We start from the raw sequence: 18,434 nt of genomic DNA on the forward strand, positions 1-18,434 counted from the left end.
CTTGTTTAGTAAATGGGCATATTAGAATAGAATGCTACAGAATGCTAAAATGTTTTCAAATCATTATACAGGTTAAGTACTATGGGGGAGAAAGGGGAGATGAAAAAATTCCCATTGTGTTATGTTTATTGATTAATAAATATGTGATCAGAGAAAGCCAGAAAAGAAGAAAAAAAACACGAACAGGAAGACGGTAGGCTAGCTTTCCACTGATGTCATCGACCTCTGAAGCAAAAAGGAATTTTGTAAATGCTGGCAAGTGGTACTGCTATTAAGCACTGCTAACCACTAGCTATACAAAAAGGCTTTAAAAGGAAGAAACTGGAAAATAGAAACACACAGAAAAACAGCATTCTGGAATGGTTATTGAGTATATTATTATATGTTCACCTAAAAGCTAATTGCCTCACCACAAACAACAAAGTATATTCCTAAAATATTTTCAGCGAGTGCAACTATCTAAAATAACAAATAGTGCTGCAAAAAGGTAATTAATTTTTCAGTTTGCTACACTGTTGGAAAGGCAGTTGCAAACCTAGTGCTGGAGAGGATTTCCTTTACAGCTCTCTATGTATGTCTCAATACTGTTCTGTAGGGTCTTTGCGAAACGAGGAGCTGCTTGGTAACAATCTGAGAGCACTGACATGTGTAATGACATGAATAATGACGGAGACCTCACCAGCAAGTCACGGGCACTGTACAGCTACGGCAGATAATCAGACTTCTTCGGCAACTGCACAGTGCAGTGCTGTTAAGAACACCTGATGCATCTCCAAGCCAGCTGGTACATCTGCATGGCCATACACTTAGATACTGATCTGGATCTGGGCAGCAGCAAAGCTACACAGCACCAACACGCTGCCCAGCGCTCCGAGCCAGCTTGTTTGACACCAGCTGGGCAATCTCTGCACTGTGTTGTATCATATACATGAGAGATGTGCTCCTGAGCTCAGGAGGAGCCCAGCAGGAAAACAAACAAGGAGGCATGACGGTGGATCCAGAAGATCAATCAGCAACCAAAGAAGAGGCAATTACACGGCAATACAATCTGTTCTGGCCCCAAACCATAGTGACACGTGTTTTGTAGAAAATGAAGAAATTGAAATTATGCCATGACTTTTTTTTTAAAAGACATTTAAAAATTCTCTGGGAAAAGTCACTGTAGATAAACAGGTCAGCACAACAGATGCTTTGAGGAAAGATGCAAAAGAGATCCAGCAAAACCTGTAGAAAAGACCTAAGTAAAAGTGGTATTTTCCTGGGAGTAACATTGATTTTTTTTCTTACTCCACATGAAACAAAGTAAGTGGGAATGCCCCACAAAATGAAATTCTCAAATATTTTGAAGTCAAGCAAAATATTTTATTTCACTAAAACAGTCTGACCTGCAGAGAGAAGAGTACAAAGTGAATAAAAAAAATAACTTGAAGGGTAAAAAGCAAAAGGCTCCTATTTGCACTTACTGCAACAGGATGTTATCAAAGTGTTGTCCTCCAAAGCAAAATGTCATTGAGATTTGTACGCGTTACACCATTTGAGTTTAATGAAAACATTACTTTAGTCAGATCCTCTTTCAAGTGATACTTGGAAGCTATCAAAATGCTACCTTGGGGAAAATCAGGCATAAGTATTGCCGCTTTTGCAATCCCTCAGAGGTTTTTCTCCTAAATAAATAATACTTTGTTTTACAGTGTCTGCCTGGTCACTAGTCACCACCATCACCCATCTCAGAGAGAAAGGAGCAGCAGTATCTGATCCTGAGTTGAGCCCAACACAGATTCAGCATTCAGTAAATGCCGCCTTGGGCAGCTCTGTGCCTTAAGCCCTTTCCCACTGTGTGGGAACCATGTGAGGGAGCTCTGTGGCCTGACTGAAATACAGCGGGGCCACACGAGAAGCCAGCAAGTGCTCCATGGAGCTCTTAAATGCATCCAAATGCTCCTCTGCCTGCTCTGTGTATCAGGTAATGAAACCAGCTTAGCTGTGGTGGCTTTGCCACATCTTCAAGAACTCAGTTTCCCTAACCATGCAAAAAACCTGGCATCTTGGCACTGGAACCAGACTGTTCCCCTGAAGTCTGAACTGGCTGTCCTTAAAATTAGCTGGAATTATGTCATCGATTTCAATGGGAGTGAGGCCCCTAAATTCTTCCCCCACCCCACTTCTGTGTCTGCCAACAAGTATTGCAGACAAATGAAGAACAAGAACGGGGCAGTTTGGGTACAACCATTATCATTAGCAAAGGCTAATGATTTGTATTTAGATCTTCAAAGGCAATTAGCTCACACTTACAGATCCAGCTCTCATTGGTTTCAAACAGAGCTATGTACCTAAAAACCTCTGACAATCTTTCTCTTAGATTTAATTCAGTAGCAAAAATTCCATGTATCCCATCACTGCCAGTGAATGATTCCATCCAGACTGTTATGTTTCCATGCAAGCGTAACAACTTTTGCTACTATGTACATTATTGTACTTCCTCCCTCATCTCCTTAAATAAATACATAAACCATAAGGAATACAAGAATTTACACTTACACATCACTTTGTGTTGTATAGATATGATCAAATAGGGATTCTATGGCCATCCATTTGACAGGTATCCGACCCTAGGAGATAAAAAGCAGCAACATAATTACTGGTCAGAAAATTAAGTTCCCCGTGGAAAACCAACACATTTATCTTCAAAACTGTGACAGATTCTCTATTCAAGCATACCTCTCATATTTTCCAATGGACTGAAAGACTTGACCTTGCATAAAATAAACAATGAACAGAACAATTGTAACAACTTTCTAATCACTGAATTTCATTCATTCATTTCATTCCACACACTTAAGTTATCTAATTATGAACAATAAGGTTTTTTTCAGATGGTCACCAGTTAAAGGCAGGTAAACTCAATTCTCCTCTTCCCAAAGAGCTTCATCCAAAGAGCTATATTCTTCAAACATGAATGCCTTTCTCCTAACAGGATACACTTCTATTGCTTGGGGGAAACATGCAAGATGATGGAGAATGATGATTAAAGAGGAAAAGCCATCTCATTCATATGAATGATGATGCATAAATCAAAACACCTTTGCTTTCTGAAGGCAACTGTACCCGGACAAGTATATTCAGTCACTAGGTACTAAACTGAGTCTACAAGTTGCTGCTTTCCACTGTCAGGAATTAACTGATAAAACCTCAGAAACCTGTCCCAGATATTCATGACAATCTTGGCTGTGCAAAATATCCAAGACGTTTCATAACATTCACAATATTACCGGCATTCATATTTCATAGATTCTCCTTGTTCTCATGAAATTCATATATATGCAACAACTGTTCTAGTAGGATTGGAAATATCCTTTTTCCTTCCTCTCAGTTCTTTCTCTCTTATCCCTGTTTCCCTATGCAAGCAGACAGATGCTTGTTATGCTCTGAAAACTACTACAGTGATGAAGGTCTCAGAAGAAAAGAGAATAGCCATTCAATACATCCTTCCTCCTTCCTCCCTCCAGATAAAACTAAAAGGCTTTCCATCCTCCTCCTCCTCCACTTTTAATCTGTCTTCACAAAAGGCAAAACTTTAAAACAGCTGAGATCCAGCCAAATATCACTAAATTCCTCTGATTTGCCAAATCAGCAAAGAATTTTTCAACAAAGCTTTTTTAATCTTCTACTTATATCAATGTCCTTGTTAACTTATCAAGAACATTGTTATGTAAATACATCATTCTTAAAATACAGAGTAACTGGTATAGACAGCTAACACTCAGTGTAAAACACATATATCAGACAGCTAACTGAATATGGCAAAATTCTTTTTGCATATGATCACATCTTCCAGAGGGTTTTTTCTTAGCAACTTATTTTGACTTACGAAACATTCAAACAAACATTGTTACTGGCCTGAAAAACAGAGAAAACTAAACTTCAAATTCACAGTATTTATGGAAATCTTTGCATAAATTTATAAAATTCTCACATGCAAAAATTTCTGTCAGCAATTGTTCCATGTTAAGTCACAGAAGGAACTCAACCAGCATAACTAATCTTATAAGCAGTCAATATAAAGCAGTGTTAATGAACCTCACATTCTGGCCTTGGATTGACACATAAAAGTTCCACTGATGTCAATGACAGGTGTATGCATGCAAGCAGAAAACAAGATTTGGATTGCTTAACAGTATTTTTTACAAGAATAAATAAATGACAAGTTTTAACTCATCTTCTTAGTCTCGAAGTCATTGCCCCCAAGTGTTTTTTTTCAGGGAAGCAGTGATATGGCTCAACAACAAGAGGAACTTTCCTAATGCCACAGAAGAGCCTTTTCCATCAAATATCCTTTACACCGTCCTACAGATGAAACATTACCATATGCTGAATTCTGCCATAAGCACTGTGAGCAGAAAGAACTGTATCTAGACAGCTGATCATCATTTACTGTGACAGGCAAAATATAATTGCTTTAGATAATCTCTGGCAGGTAGCACTAGCAGACTCTCTTCTTTCCCTTTGGATGGCATTAGAGATGGGCCTGTAATCTACTATTTTGAGTAAGACTTGGTATTCTTCATACATTTGCAAGTGTTTGTCAGAGGGCTTTGCTTCAAAGCAGGGTCAACTAGGGCAGGTTGCTCAGGGCTGCGTCCAGTCAGGTTTTGAGTATCTCCAAGGATGGAGACTCCACAACCTCTCTGGGCAACCTGTGCCAGTGTTTGACCACCCTCACAGTTTGTTTTTTTTTTAATAAAAAATAATAAAAAAAAGCTTTTTCTCATGTTTAGATGAAATTTCTCATATTTCAGTTTGTGCCCTTTTCCTCTTGTCCTGTCACCGCGCACCACTAAGAGTCTGGCTCTGTCTTCTTTATCCCTGCCCGCCCCAATCAAGTATTTATACAGATTGATAAGATCCTGCCCGACCCTCTCCAGGCTGACCAGTCCCAGCCCTTCAAGCCTCTTCTCGTATGTCAGATGCTGCAAGATCTTAATCATCTTAGTGGCCCTTCTATAACTTTTATTAACTAGCTTTTAACATATTAATTAACCAACTACTAACATATCAGAAATCAATCAAGTTTGCTGATGAGTGAGAAAGTTAAAATATATAGGTATATTTATAAATGAGGAGAATAAAGAGGGGGAGGAGGTAATGGTGACCTAAATATGACATTTTCATATGTATATACTATTGTCCCACTAATTAAGCTAATCATTTTGCTTCATCTTCATGTTTATTTCTTTTTAATAGGCAGTTATTCATAGTTAGTAACAATTAGCTATTATCTTTTCTGTGCTTAAGTCCTACAGTATAAATTAATTCTCTCAATTAGGAAACAATTCCCAGTACTGTTTTCAATGGGCACTGTACCTTGCTCCTCTTGACATACGAATCTTCTTCATATACATCACGAGATAAGCCAAAATCAGAAATCTTCATTTTGCGTCCCTCTGCCACCAATACATTTCTGGCTGCTAAATCACGATGGACAAGCTTTTGAAAGAAACCAACACTAGTGTTTATTTGCCTGTGGAGGAACCGATTGCTGATACGTCCATCTATCACAAGGGCATGCTCAGATTACTGTTACACAGCTCTACCTTCATTTCTGCAAGGTACTGCATTCCGCGTGATATCTGCCATGCAAATGATATCAGGTCTCCCATTGTTAAGGCTCTCTCATCAGGGTTATCCAAATAACTTGAATTTCTGTTGCCATCACTACCCACATAGCTTGGTCCTACTTTTCGACTTTCCCTGAGAAAACTGCGCAAGGAACCATATTTAGCGTATTCCACAATTAAATACAGAGGACCTGAAATAAACAAACAGATAGATTAATAAACCAATATAGCCATTTCCTATTTTTTCCCCAAAAGTCTCTTCTAATCAGCACAGATTGTTTTTAACAGTCAGAGGCTCCAGACACCTCTGTCCTTCAAGCACAAGGCACTGAATCAGCCACAGAATAATTGTAGACCACGTCCTCCATGCAAAGTGAGCAAGTTTCAGCCTAAATCAAAGCAGAACTCAGGTTGTAACCTATTCCCTCACCTGGATAATTTGAGATTATAAAAAGAAATACAGCCTAATTAAAAAAATCAGATCTGTAAAACAACATAACTTAGAGAAACTTAAACAAACAAACAAATCCCCTCAAACCCCCAAATCAAAATTCTTTTCTGGAGTGTGTGACACTGAGATTACAAATCATCTGCTAATTCCAGTGTTTTATTTAAAGTGCCTTTTCAAAGCACTTAAAAACATTCTGGCATTTCAATCCATTAGTAAGCTTCTCTTCCCCATTATCTGCGTGAATAATATCCACTCAGTGCTTAATGCTGAATATCTTTGTCTGCTATATCAAAGCCCTCCCACCCCATACATTAATGAATTAACTTGATATTTATTAAAAGCCTGTGACTCAGAAACAGTTCACTTCCCTAATGATGGAAAAAATACATGGTACTGAAAAGAAAAAACAAAACCGCCTGCTGGTTCATTACCTTACTAAGACTCAGAGATGACTCAATGCTGAATTATATTCTCTGTCTACAGCTAATAGTGCCATCTGCAACAGAACTGGGTGGGCAAAATAGTCAGGGCCCAAGGTTGTAACATATATACTGTGATTTGAGGCTGCAAATGTCACAAACTATTTAAGTGAGAAGGACCAAATAATTATAGACATAGTAGGAAAAAAAAAAGAAGTTGCATGGCAACATCCTAACATGAACAGAAATTCTTCAGATAAATCCCTATGCACAACAATGAAAATTTGCCCTATTGGCTGTTTATAATACCTCTTTCTGAAAATTACATTTTCAGTAAAATATACCTTTCAATGACTGTGGTTTTCAGCAAATATATCACAGCAAGAGGGACACTGATATTGTGACAGAGCAGGAAAACCGAGTATAAATCTGACTAGCAAGTTGTATTTTAACAAAGGGATCTGCAGGGTAGAGTTGTCTTTTTAAAAAAGGAGATCCCATGCCTTGACTTAGGACTCAATGCATTGTTATAGTACAAATAATAGCAATAATGAAAACCCCAATAAACTCTAAATATAATCCATAACTTAAAACATTTACTGAGCATCAGCATAATAGAAACATATATATTAATTGGAAGAGAATTGGCAATACAATGGTTAATTTTAAAATAGTTTCAGAATCAAAATGCATATTGAAGATACCCATGGTAATAATACTTAGTTACACTGAATTAACACTTCCCCTTCCCTTCAAACATTGCTTGTCCTTATATGACTTCATTTTTCAGCTAGCAGAAAATTTATAAGGTATTCCACACTTCTAAGCACTGCTTAAAAAGAACTATTTACTTCCACCTAATAAGAATTTCATCTTAACAATGAGATTCTAGTATTTACCATCTTGACTGCAGGCTCCATAAAGTTTGATGACGTGAGGATGGTTCACCTGCTTCAAAAGGTTGAACTCTGAAAGTAGATCTCGCAGCTCACTCTGGGAAGCATTTTCTGCAGAAAATGTCAAGATAAACAATTGTGGTTAGGAAGCATTATCCCAGAATTTTCTACATAGTCTCTAAAGTATGAGATCAAACTTTTCTCTTGGAATTAGCAAGAGGTTGGAGAATGCAGTTCTGCATATCTTGACCTTAGAATGTTTTTCCCAGATAAGAGAAATCTCCCCATCGCCAATGTCCTGCAGTCACTCATATCAGAACCAAGAGAATGGGACTGGCTTGGTAACCTGCTATGATCATCACTCTGCCCTGATACAAATGATACAAAAACAGCAGGTCAGGGAAGAATTAGGACCAGAGTCTTCTATGCCTTGCCGATGCCATGAAGTTCCAATGGACTTTTTCTAGTGTTCTGCAGTAACTTTTTTGGGGTAAATCAGAGCAATCTAAACTTCAGAAGTCTAAGAAAACCAAGATTTTTCTGTTGATCAAACAAAAAAGGACTTGATCAGTTGCCTCCCCATCATATAGCACTCTTCCTCCCAAATACATTTTCTGATGAAGTAAAAATCCACTTATCAACTAGTTTACACTTGCAGCACACACCCACATTTAGAGTTCAGAGGCTAAACATACAGTTCATATCGATTTCACTGGGAGATATGTATGCAGACTTTCCTATGCCCGTGGGAATACTATGATAATATATAGTCCCCAGAGGCTTTCTTAGTCTGTCAAGAATTTTGTTTGTGCAGGGTTTTCTTGACTAACAAACTTCCTCTTTGAACACACTTGGCTCCAGAGAAGTATTTAGCCATAAAGACACCAGATGTCAGAGATAAACCTCTGGGGAACTTATCCTTAATCTCTCTGACACAGAACCTGCCTGGGTAGTTCCTAGAGCGTTATTACCAGGCAGTTGACAAATGTGTGGTAACCCTTACTTAAGGCTAATAAAAAACAAACTCAACTTCTGATCTTTGGTACCATACTGTTAATTAATTTATTTGAGGATAATTGGTATATTTTTCCATGAAGGTAACAGACTGAAAAGAATTTATTTACATTTTAAATGAATATTTAAAATACATGTGCTAATAGTTTGCCCTGGTAATGACAGTCTTTGATACTGTTCTATTATATACTGGTATATGCCTGCCATATCCTCTCTTATAGCCTGAACCGGCACTCAGACTTCAGTCTCCCATGCCAAGGAGTGCAATATCAGATGGTCTCTCACTACTGAGAGTGACTATGAGAATAATATGTTTTTATCTAAACAAAGTCAACAATATGAACATAATGACTACGGGAAAGTTCTGGTTTTCTAGCTCTGGAAACGTGAAGCACTTGCAAGAAGAGAACAGAGCACCTCATGCTCCCCTGACCATCTCCTTCTGGAACAACCACCTTCTATATCCCCCAAATGGATTCAATTAGTTCTGAAGCTTTATGACCCTTCGTTTTTAGCAAATTGACAGTAATGACTAATTACTTGTTGGTTGGTGTTTTCCCTTTAATTTGATTCTGATGAGGCCATTCGTATTATGCAGGAAATCAGATAATTGGGTTCATGTGAGAAAAGTGGTAATAATGTGCTGAAAAAATTCTCACTCTGTTCCTTTAAACTTCAGTCCATAGGTCCAAGTCTGCTTTGGCTTTGTGGCAACTAATTACTTACACTCCTTGTTCCCTGCCCAGACTGTTACACCAAGCTGAGGAGGCAGAGACAGTCCTACCCTGTTCCGTTCTTGACTACAAATGGTGCCAATCTACACAGTTCAGGCAGCCAGACACCTTTATGCAGTAAGCAGGAGGCTTTCTCTATACTACCAATGTGCTGGTATACATGCCACTTCCGTTTAAAGGTAAAGCAGTATAGAGTCCTTAATCCGAGGCTGAACTACCCCAGCATCTGTTCGTGAGTATGAGTCTGATTCTTTCAATTAATTTTAACACAGAAAGAATGGGTAATGTTGGCCTGATCCAAAATAATTGTCCTTATAATTCCCAACAGTATTTTAAAGACCACTGTGAACGAATGCAGTATTTCTTGTACTTGAGTTGCTATTTGTTAACAATAAAGTCAAAACAATAACAGCATAGAAATATTTGTAATAATGAGAAATGTTCCCCGCAATCAACTTGGAAAATGGAATTTTTCAGGTGATTTGCAAAGAAATTTACGTTACAAAGGAATTCTTTAGAGCCTGAAGTATTACTATAAATGTCAGATCAGTTTATTAAAACAGGGTTCTTAAAGGGTTATTCCTTCCTGCTATCAATTCTGACCTGTTATTAGCTAGGGAAAGCTGAATGTTAAACCATCTGTGAGTAAAAGCAACATTTTTACCAGTATATCTTGGAATCTTAGCTCAGTCACCTGTTGTTGATGAAAATGTGCTAGCAAATCACTGCCACTAAGTGCACAAATACAAAATAAAGCAATGACTATGACTATTCTATTCATAATAACATACAGGAAGTTACTTGAGCATCACAGGTAGTGCTTGACTAGTCTTCATCTCTGAAAAGACTTAGGACCAAGATTGCCTCTGTATATCCTATCTCCACTGAACCTCTTAGAATTGAACCATACACCTCATAATGCACTTACTCCTTTGGTAAACGGATGGAGTATGCAGCATCTTTGCTCTCAAGCAGGACATGATGGATCTTTTTTTAAACTTGCATGTAATAGAAATGGTAATAAGATATATAACATTTCCTTATAATTACATGTTTTTATTTATAAGCAGCATATGGATGGGATCATCCAGCTAGACCTAGTTGCCTAGCAGAAAGGATTTCTAGTATCCATAAGGTTCTAGTATCTGAAGGTTCTTGTGTCTCATCTTTGTCTCGCATATTCCCAGGTGCTTGATATCTAGGACTACATGCAGTTATGAATTAATATACAAGACTACAGAGAACACAACTGCATTTTCATATCTGTTTCAACTTTCGGGATGTGGAGAATAAATGACTTTTTGAGGGAATAGGTTTAAACATTTCCACTGACCTTCCTCACTACCATTGGATGTCCAGTGATGTCATTATTAGAAATCAGGTCCACACATTAGATGTGTAAAATAGCTAGTCACATATAACTATAAAAAATGGCACAAATCATGGGTTTCAACAGCTTCCACCTGAAAAGTACAGTAATACTGGAGACTTTTTATATTGCAGAACAAGCAAAACATTCATTTTTTTCATCTTTTTCCTTCAATATATTTTTCTTTTCAGTATGGGAAAGAAGCAGGCACATGTGAGGCTAAAAAAAGTACTAAACAGACAGGACAAGACCACAAGGTCTCACACTGTCATCTCAACTTGTCTAGTTACACATTTTTTTCCCAGCTTTACAGCCTCAGGAAAAACTGAGACACCATGAGACAGCACTGGGCTATTCAAGCCAGTTTGGCAGAGCTCCTAGTAATTGAATAACAGACCAGGAAGTACAAGGGTAGCTGGAATTCACAATTGGGAAAGTAAGTGGACAACTTAATAGTTCTGTCTCTGTAGTTATATTCTGTCTCTGGACATGAATATAACAGGATTTACTTAAAAAGCTATGTCAGACAAAACTGAGGCAGAGGAAAAAAAAAATCAGAAAGCTTTAATGAGCCCTTGCAATGTTTCCATCAATGCCAAAAAAAAATTAAATGCATTTGCTACATTAAGAGACACTGTCCTTGCATAACATGAGTTAGAATTACTTGTGGAAATTACTTGTTTGTATAAATGTGATGCTAGCTCCTACAGTCAGAAATCTGACAGAATATAACCAGAATGCTGGAAGAAATGGAGGCACTGGCTGTTTTCAGCTGAGCTTTTACTTTCATGATAGCCCCTTTTAAAATCCATTCAGAGGATATTCCAAATAGTTTCCAAATCATTTCAGACTCGGATAAAAATGTACCTTTTAGCATTTTCACTGCCACAGTGGTATAGCCAGCTCTTCCCTTAAGTCTGAATGCTGTTGCCTTAACAACCTTTCCAAATTCTCCTTCCCCTAGAGTCTTGCCCAAAACCAGGTTCTTCCGAGGGAATTCCCACTTTGGGTCTTCCTGCAGGAGAGAAAGGGAGTCCTATAAGTTGAAGCAAGACAGGAGCGGCTAGCTACACCTGAACCATTACTGTTTAATAGGATGCCATCCTTCAAAAACAGGCATGCTTTGGCATAAAATTTTTGGTTGCTCTTTTAATCAATATCAATGTATTCCTACAAAATCTTCTGAATCTCTGAGCATTTTGCAAATGTTTTTCCATTACCTTGAAATCACCTCCTCAAAAACAGGCCTGTAAATGTAGTCTTTGGGTAACGGATGATATTTACAGGTCTGGGAAACAGGGTACAAATGAAACATTAAGTAATACAGGATAAATGCTTTCTTTCAGAATAACTATGAATATGAGACCTTGGACTTCACAGACAAGTAAATCAGTTTTACCTGTGAAAGAACACCTTCCCTTAAGAGTTCATCAGAGACGACAACTCTCTTATGAAATGAGTGTTATTGAGCCTTACAGTTGCAGAATGGTGACAGATGTACAAACCAACCAAGAAATTAAAGCAAATGGAACACAAGGTCCTTGCTGTACGTGTGATTTCTGTTTCAGTATTTGAGTTGGATATTTTTATGAATAGATTTCCATAACATTTTCTGTGTGCAATAAACAACCTTCTTTAGAAACAAGAAAGGCATCCAGAAAGAGCATGCAAAAGAACATCAAACTTACTGGTATTTTAAAGGTATCTACAGACACCTGGTTCTCCATGGAATCTAAAGAAGGTCGACGGACATTAGTAGAAGAGTAACTGATGGGATAAGACTGGGCTGGGCGCCGGAAAGTCATTTCTGCTGAGGCAATAGGCGGCTTTGGAGAATTCTTGTGGTAACGATGGATGAAATAAGAAGAAAGCAGCACAGAGATGATGAAGGACAACAGCACCGCCCCTGCTATCACAGTCTTGCACACATCATCACATAATTGCTCTGTGGACCAAGAACAGCTTATTAGAACTTTACTGGTTGTTGCCTAGTTCCTATTTGGCAGTTCACGTGACACATACAGCTGTAACAGGAACATAATTCAAAATTATTTAAAAAGCTAGAGCAAAACCTAGTATCTAATTCTCAAAGAACGTAGAACGGGTCTGTGTCGACTGCACCTGCCAGTTCCTTTTTATTTCAGGCACCTGTTAATTGTTTGCCTATCTGCAGTTGAAGTGTAAGGATAGCAAGCCAGCTTGACCCCATATTCCTTAGTTTTACAAGTGCAGGCTACTTCTGAGACTCTTCTTTAAAACTCAGTCTACCATATACTGACGTTTTGATACCATTTACATCTCCAAAGACCTATGACTGGATTTTGCATGTGGACAACAGTTTATGGTAGAGCCATTCAGCCCATCAACTAAAATCTCCTCCAGGTGTGAATTTTAATTTATTATGATAATTGTTAAGACATTAAAAAATGCTTCTCTTCATCTTTTTAGATTCAAAAGAAAGAGACTTAGAATATTTCTGCTTTGTGTTTAACAAAATACTTGTTTCTGAAAATATTGCCTAATGTTACAATCGCTTCTAAGGTGATACACATTTTTTTCTCTCCATTTACTACTGCCCCTTTTGCAGAAACACTTCTAGTGTCTTACTTTGGGAACCAAGTGCTTTTAAGTCTAAGTGCCTGAAGACATCATTCCTAGGGCATCACTTCCTGAAAGAACTGAGACCAAAATACTTTCCCTGCACTGCTGTTCATCAGATAATCCCGACTTCAGGTACACAGTTACCTTAGCTACATCAGCATGCACTAACTCAGAATTAAGTGGAAACAGCATAGTATCATATGCAAGTCTTTTTGGAAGGAAAAAAAAAGTCAGAAGTCTTATGCTTCCTCTTTCTTGTTATGCCACAGAATAGAGTAAATCAAAATATATTAGCAATATATTATTAATAATTCAGTTTTAGAGATGCAAAATACTTCACATTAAGTTTATTGTAACAATAGTAAAAACAATTTTAAAACACCTTAACCTCCATCAACATGTTTCAAAGAACTGTATAGAAGCTTTTACACTTTGAACAAAGGCCAAGGAATAAAGTAATCCACTCCTCCTCCTAACACAATAAATGTTGGCTATCTCTGACAATTTGAAGCTGAGATTTTCAGAAATGATTAGGAGGCTGAATTACTATAAGATAATAGAAGTTGTTCTTATTCTCCTAGCTATCTTTGAAAAATGTCAGGTGAGTCCCATGGAAATGCAAATGCAGGAGGAAAGCAAAGGACAGTCAATCTGTTATATAGTAATGGACAAAAGAGAATCTTTAGCCAAGGACAGAAGTAAACCCCCTGGAGATTTTTAATTTCCATGGTAGAAGTCAAGGTGACAGTTCTTAATGAATTTTATATTAGCAGGCTGTCACCAAAGATATTGCTTATTAACCTGTCCATGAGTTTAGACTGTTGCATGTATATACAGGGCAGATATAAAAAGAGGGAAAGATTAATGTGACAACAGAAGATAATGTTGAGACTTACCCTTGATATCATCTTTCTCACAATAACAGTTCTGTCTTGGGAAGCAGTAACAAATCCCATGTCCTGACTTAATTCCAAGATTTCCAGTGCCTTTCCCATGACCACCAATAATGTTTCCACCTAATCAAATACAGACACAAGCTCAGATTCTCACATGCAGTTAAAGAAAAAGAAAGGAGTGTTCTGCGTGCTTATCCCAGTATGCATCTGAAATTTGACAGGGTGGCACAGTGCAGCAATAATGACAATGACTGCTGAGAATTAAGGGGATCCTTAATTCTGAAATTTCTGAGATCCTGAAATGAGGCGACCTTGGGCTTCTTGAACATTAGCCCTGATTAGCAATTATTCCCATTATGGAAGAGGTAGCTAAGATTTAAAAAAAAAAAAGTAATAGTTTTCTTTGTATAGCTGGGATACTTTCTTGATTTCAGGTACTCCTTAAAAAGTTATATATAATCCCATTATTTAATGGTAAAATTCTACCTCAAATTATCATCTCATACCTTACCTGGCTGCTTCTTCATAAGTCATTACTGTTCTCTGTTAGTGAGGTGGTCTTACATTTTAAAATATTCCCCAAAATATCTTCTATTATTTTTTTTCATTTATTTTAATTTCTCACTGTCTTAAGTATTTGTTATGCATATGAGATGATGCATGTTTCAGTGGTATAGAGCAGAAAACCAGTAGTCTACAGACCTGAGTTCTGTTCCTGGTTCTGACACCAATTTCCTCTTATACTGAAAAGGTTAGCATACTGTTCTATACGTCATTTGTTCCATTGTCAAATGGAGATAATAATACTTAATCACTTCTGTAAAATGCTGTGGGATAGTCTAATGAAAGCGCTAAGAGTAAGTACCAAGTGTAAGTGAAAAAAATGAATCTTTTATTATCTAAAAGGATGCATTATTTAGTATCAGGAAAAAAGTGTAGTAACTCATATAGGACTATTCTTGATTTCAAAACAGTTCCTCATGCAGAGTGATTGCAAGGTTGAGTCCAAACTATAATTAAGAAAACAATTTTTTTTCTGCATATAGTATAAAAATGACTATTAGTTTTAATATTTTTCATCTGTAAAGTACCTTTAATCACAAACAGCATTTGCAGACAGAAATAGTGAACAAGCCAATCACATTCTACAAATTTAGTTGTGCTTCAAAAGATCCTCTAAACCATAAAAGGATTCAAACAGTGAACAAGATATTTTCAACAGTCTTTTTAATTCAGCTCCTTTTTCTCCATCCTACCTAATTCTGTAGCAGAGTGAATGACTGTTTCTTTTGCTTTTTTTTTTTTGGATGTGCAACAAAAATTGAGGAAGAGGATATTTTTTAACAACATGAAGGCAAATATCTTTTTTTTTTTTTTCCCAAGAGAAAGTGAAACAGGGACTTGAGTATCCAAGCAAAATAGATTGTGACCATTTTTCCAGAGAGGGGTCACCTACTAAATCATCTGCAGCTCAGCTGGTTACAGCCCAACTTTCTCTATTCTGTAAAGGTAATGAAAAAAGCATCTATTAGCCCCAGAAAAAAACATAAATATTTATCTCTATCTGTCTATCTATCTATATTTGAGGACCTGGAGGTAGGGGGAAGTGCAGGATGAGCAGGTTCTATCTAAATAGTTCTTGAACGAGGGATTTGAAGACAAAGGTCTCTTGAATAGCAGAGAAAGTAGGAACACAATTTCACCTTGAGCATACATTGGAAACATGGAGCTTCCTATACGTGTTCCAGAGACCCAGAAATGCACATTTCCCCAATGAATTGCTACTGGGAAATTCCAAGAGTTATCAGCATTGTTCTGAACTGTGTAGTATTTTACATGCTCAGCTTTTAAATCATCAGCTGGTTCCATTGTCCTGTGATGGAAAAGAGCTTTCCCTGCTTCAAGATCATTTGGAAAAAGGAACAACAGTGGTCCTATATTCCACACCATATAGAAACTCCAGAAATTCAAAAAGTAGAAACACTGGTTCTTGGACAAAACCAAAGAGAATAAGACTGATTACTGCTGAAGACAAAGCAAGACAGAGTCCTAAAGACTGTATTTTCTTTCCATTATCAGAAAGCCAAAGTTCAGGTGAACCTACAAAGATTGGTCCTTTACAAACGTTTAGCTAGATTGACACAGTGTGACTGGCCCTGAAGCAGTCACTACGAGAAAGTCTCTTGCTTAGAATGCAGTCAGGTTGCCTCTATTTGAAAGGCACAGCCACAGCACCATTTGTTTCAGCTGAGTGCCCTTGAATGTAATATTCATAGCTTTAGTGGGAGAAAGCAATTTTGGGACTCAAATACATAGCCATCATAATGATAGATGAATTATAAAAATAAATATTTTAGCAACTGTCTATACTTAAAGAGCATCCTTGATTTTAAGGCATCTGGGGCTTTGCTATTTATTGCTTGCCATTTCCAAAGAAATGTCCTCTGCCAGTAAAAGTTGATATAATGGTAGTCCTGCACCTCTGAGATCCCAAAATGCACTCGTTTCTCCGTCTGTAAATATACTGGCTATGGGCACCAGCCCAAGTTCTGAACTGCTTCATATCATGTATAAAATTCTCCAGTTCAGACATTAACAAGGCATACATAACATCTTGAAAGCTTGTCTTACTTGCCTGCTTCTGCTATCTAATAAGACAGTGTTTCTTTCAGGCTTCTGTCAAGTAAAACATCTGATGCTACATGTTGCACATTACACGTTTTATCACTGCAGTCTCTGGCACAGAGATTTCCACTCATGGAATGACAACTGATTCCAGTTATCACCATTGCAAAATTCTTTTCAGATGAAATTTCCTGCATTCATTTCAAGCATTTCTGCCACTTTAAAGATTGTTTTTTATGCACTCTAATGAAATAATATTTCTTTGTGATAAAAGTCATTTAGATAACACAACTGCATTCTTGCATGTAAGAAATACAACAGTTCCTCTTTGTTATTTCACATTATAGAAAGACATAAGTCCTAGACCATAAGAAAGTACTAGTTCCTCAAAGACTCCATTTTAAAATGTAAAGTTGGAGTACACAATGCCAGAGCCAGAACAATTTTGCAGGAAACCTTAAGACATTGTATCTTCATTTCTGAATTAGATCTTGGATGCTGTGTAAACAAATCCACTTAAGAAAAAATCATCTTATGGAAGACTGAAATTGCCTAAGCATAATACATTGTTTCGCTAACCTTTATATCTTCAGGGTGATTGTGAACTTGCAGGTATGAGCAGGTACAAGCAAGTGGAATGAAGACAGACGTGTTCAAGAAAAATCACACACATACATTTCAATCCTTACTTGGTAAATGCTGTTCATATGAACCTCTGCTTGCATCTTCAAACAGATATGGCATTGAATCATTTTGATGGTCACCTGTCAAATAAGGCCAGGTGCATTTCCCACCCAAAGAGATCCTTTTTAAAGTGCATTTATTTTAAAATGAAATTTGTTTCTTTTTACCTAATTTAAATAGGAGTTCAAATTGGCACAGTTTCTATTATATTATGCTGAATTTGGGAAATATGGCAATAACTTTCCTAAAACCTATAGCTGGTTTCAGCAACTACCTCTGCTGAAAAATGGTTCCTGAAAATTAACAGAGGGAGCAGGAAGAGAATTACTGAGAAAAATCTCATCTTTCTGTCACGGAGTATCAGCCAATAGGTGTCGGTTGACTGGCTTCAAAAAGAACAGGATTACTCCCCGTAACCTTAACTCTCTCGCATGATTCAAATGCAGGTATGTCAATGCTGAGCTGGTAAAAATATATGGGATCATGAAACTAGAACTTGGTGAACAGTGATCAGCTGTGACACAGAAAAGCCAATCCTGAAACAGTTCCGTACTTGTGCAGTCTTGGGGGCACACAGCTGGATCTCTGCTCTCAATCGCATCACAGATGCCATCAGGACAAGTCTTGATACTCGGCGTACACGTGGAATAGTTTGTAGTGATTCCTATTAACACAGAAACAGACAGCTGCACAAATATCACAGGGCTTTGAAGAAAAGCTTATTGAATTCTCAGTGCTTGCTGATACACCAAAGCACAGGTCACTTTTTAAACAAACATCTACGGATTTTATCTATAAATACTTTACCATCTGCTAAAATAGCAGGCAAGACAAGAGCTAAAAGAAACTGGGAAGAATGTATTTTTCACTGTGATTTCTGCTTTGTGCCTTTGACAGCTCTTTAGGCATGTCACTTGGAGTTACAATGAATAATACTTGAAAAATAGCTAGCAGACCATTTTGAGAATGAAGAATGGCTTTCACAACCGAGGATATCGCCACACAATTTCACATGTTTGAATATGAAGGCTACAGGTAGTTGAAATGAATTTGTGATACTCACGCAGACTGAAGGGTTAAAGCATCAACACAGAAGCATTGCTCTGGAATAGTCTGGAGTACCATCACCT

The 18,434-nt window shown here is 37.5% G+C and overlaps 1 protein-coding gene across 1 annotated transcript in view; it reads right to left on the minus strand.

Annotated features, from left to right (window-relative positions):
- The window catches only part of RET (ret proto-oncogene), a 54,833-nt gene that overhangs the window by 22,647 nt on the left and 13,752 nt on the right, over window positions 1–18,434 (minus strand). The window contains exons 8-15 of the mRNA XM_013960215.2: window positions 17,858–17,968; window positions 13,996–14,115; window positions 12,187–12,443; window positions 11,366–11,513; window positions 7,385–7,492; window positions 5,592–5,806; window positions 5,362–5,484; window positions 2,539–2,609 (exon numbers count right to left, since the gene is read on the minus strand). Of these exons, the coding sequence (XP_013815669.2) occupies window positions 2,539–2,609; window positions 5,362–5,484; window positions 5,592–5,806; window positions 7,385–7,492; window positions 11,366–11,513; window positions 12,187–12,443; window positions 13,996–14,115; window positions 17,858–17,968 (1,153 nt within the window). The remainder of the gene's footprint in view (window positions 1–2,538; window positions 2,610–5,361; window positions 5,485–5,591; window positions 5,807–7,384; window positions 7,493–11,365; window positions 11,514–12,186; window positions 12,444–13,995; window positions 14,116–17,857; window positions 17,969–18,434) is intronic.

This window comes from Apteryx mantelli, chromosome 7, assembly GCF_036417845.1.
Source record: "Apteryx mantelli isolate bAptMan1 chromosome 7, bAptMan1.hap1, whole genome shotgun sequence".
NCBI classification, from domain to species: domain Eukaryota; kingdom Metazoa; phylum Chordata; class Aves; order Apterygiformes; family Apterygidae; genus Apteryx; species Apteryx mantelli.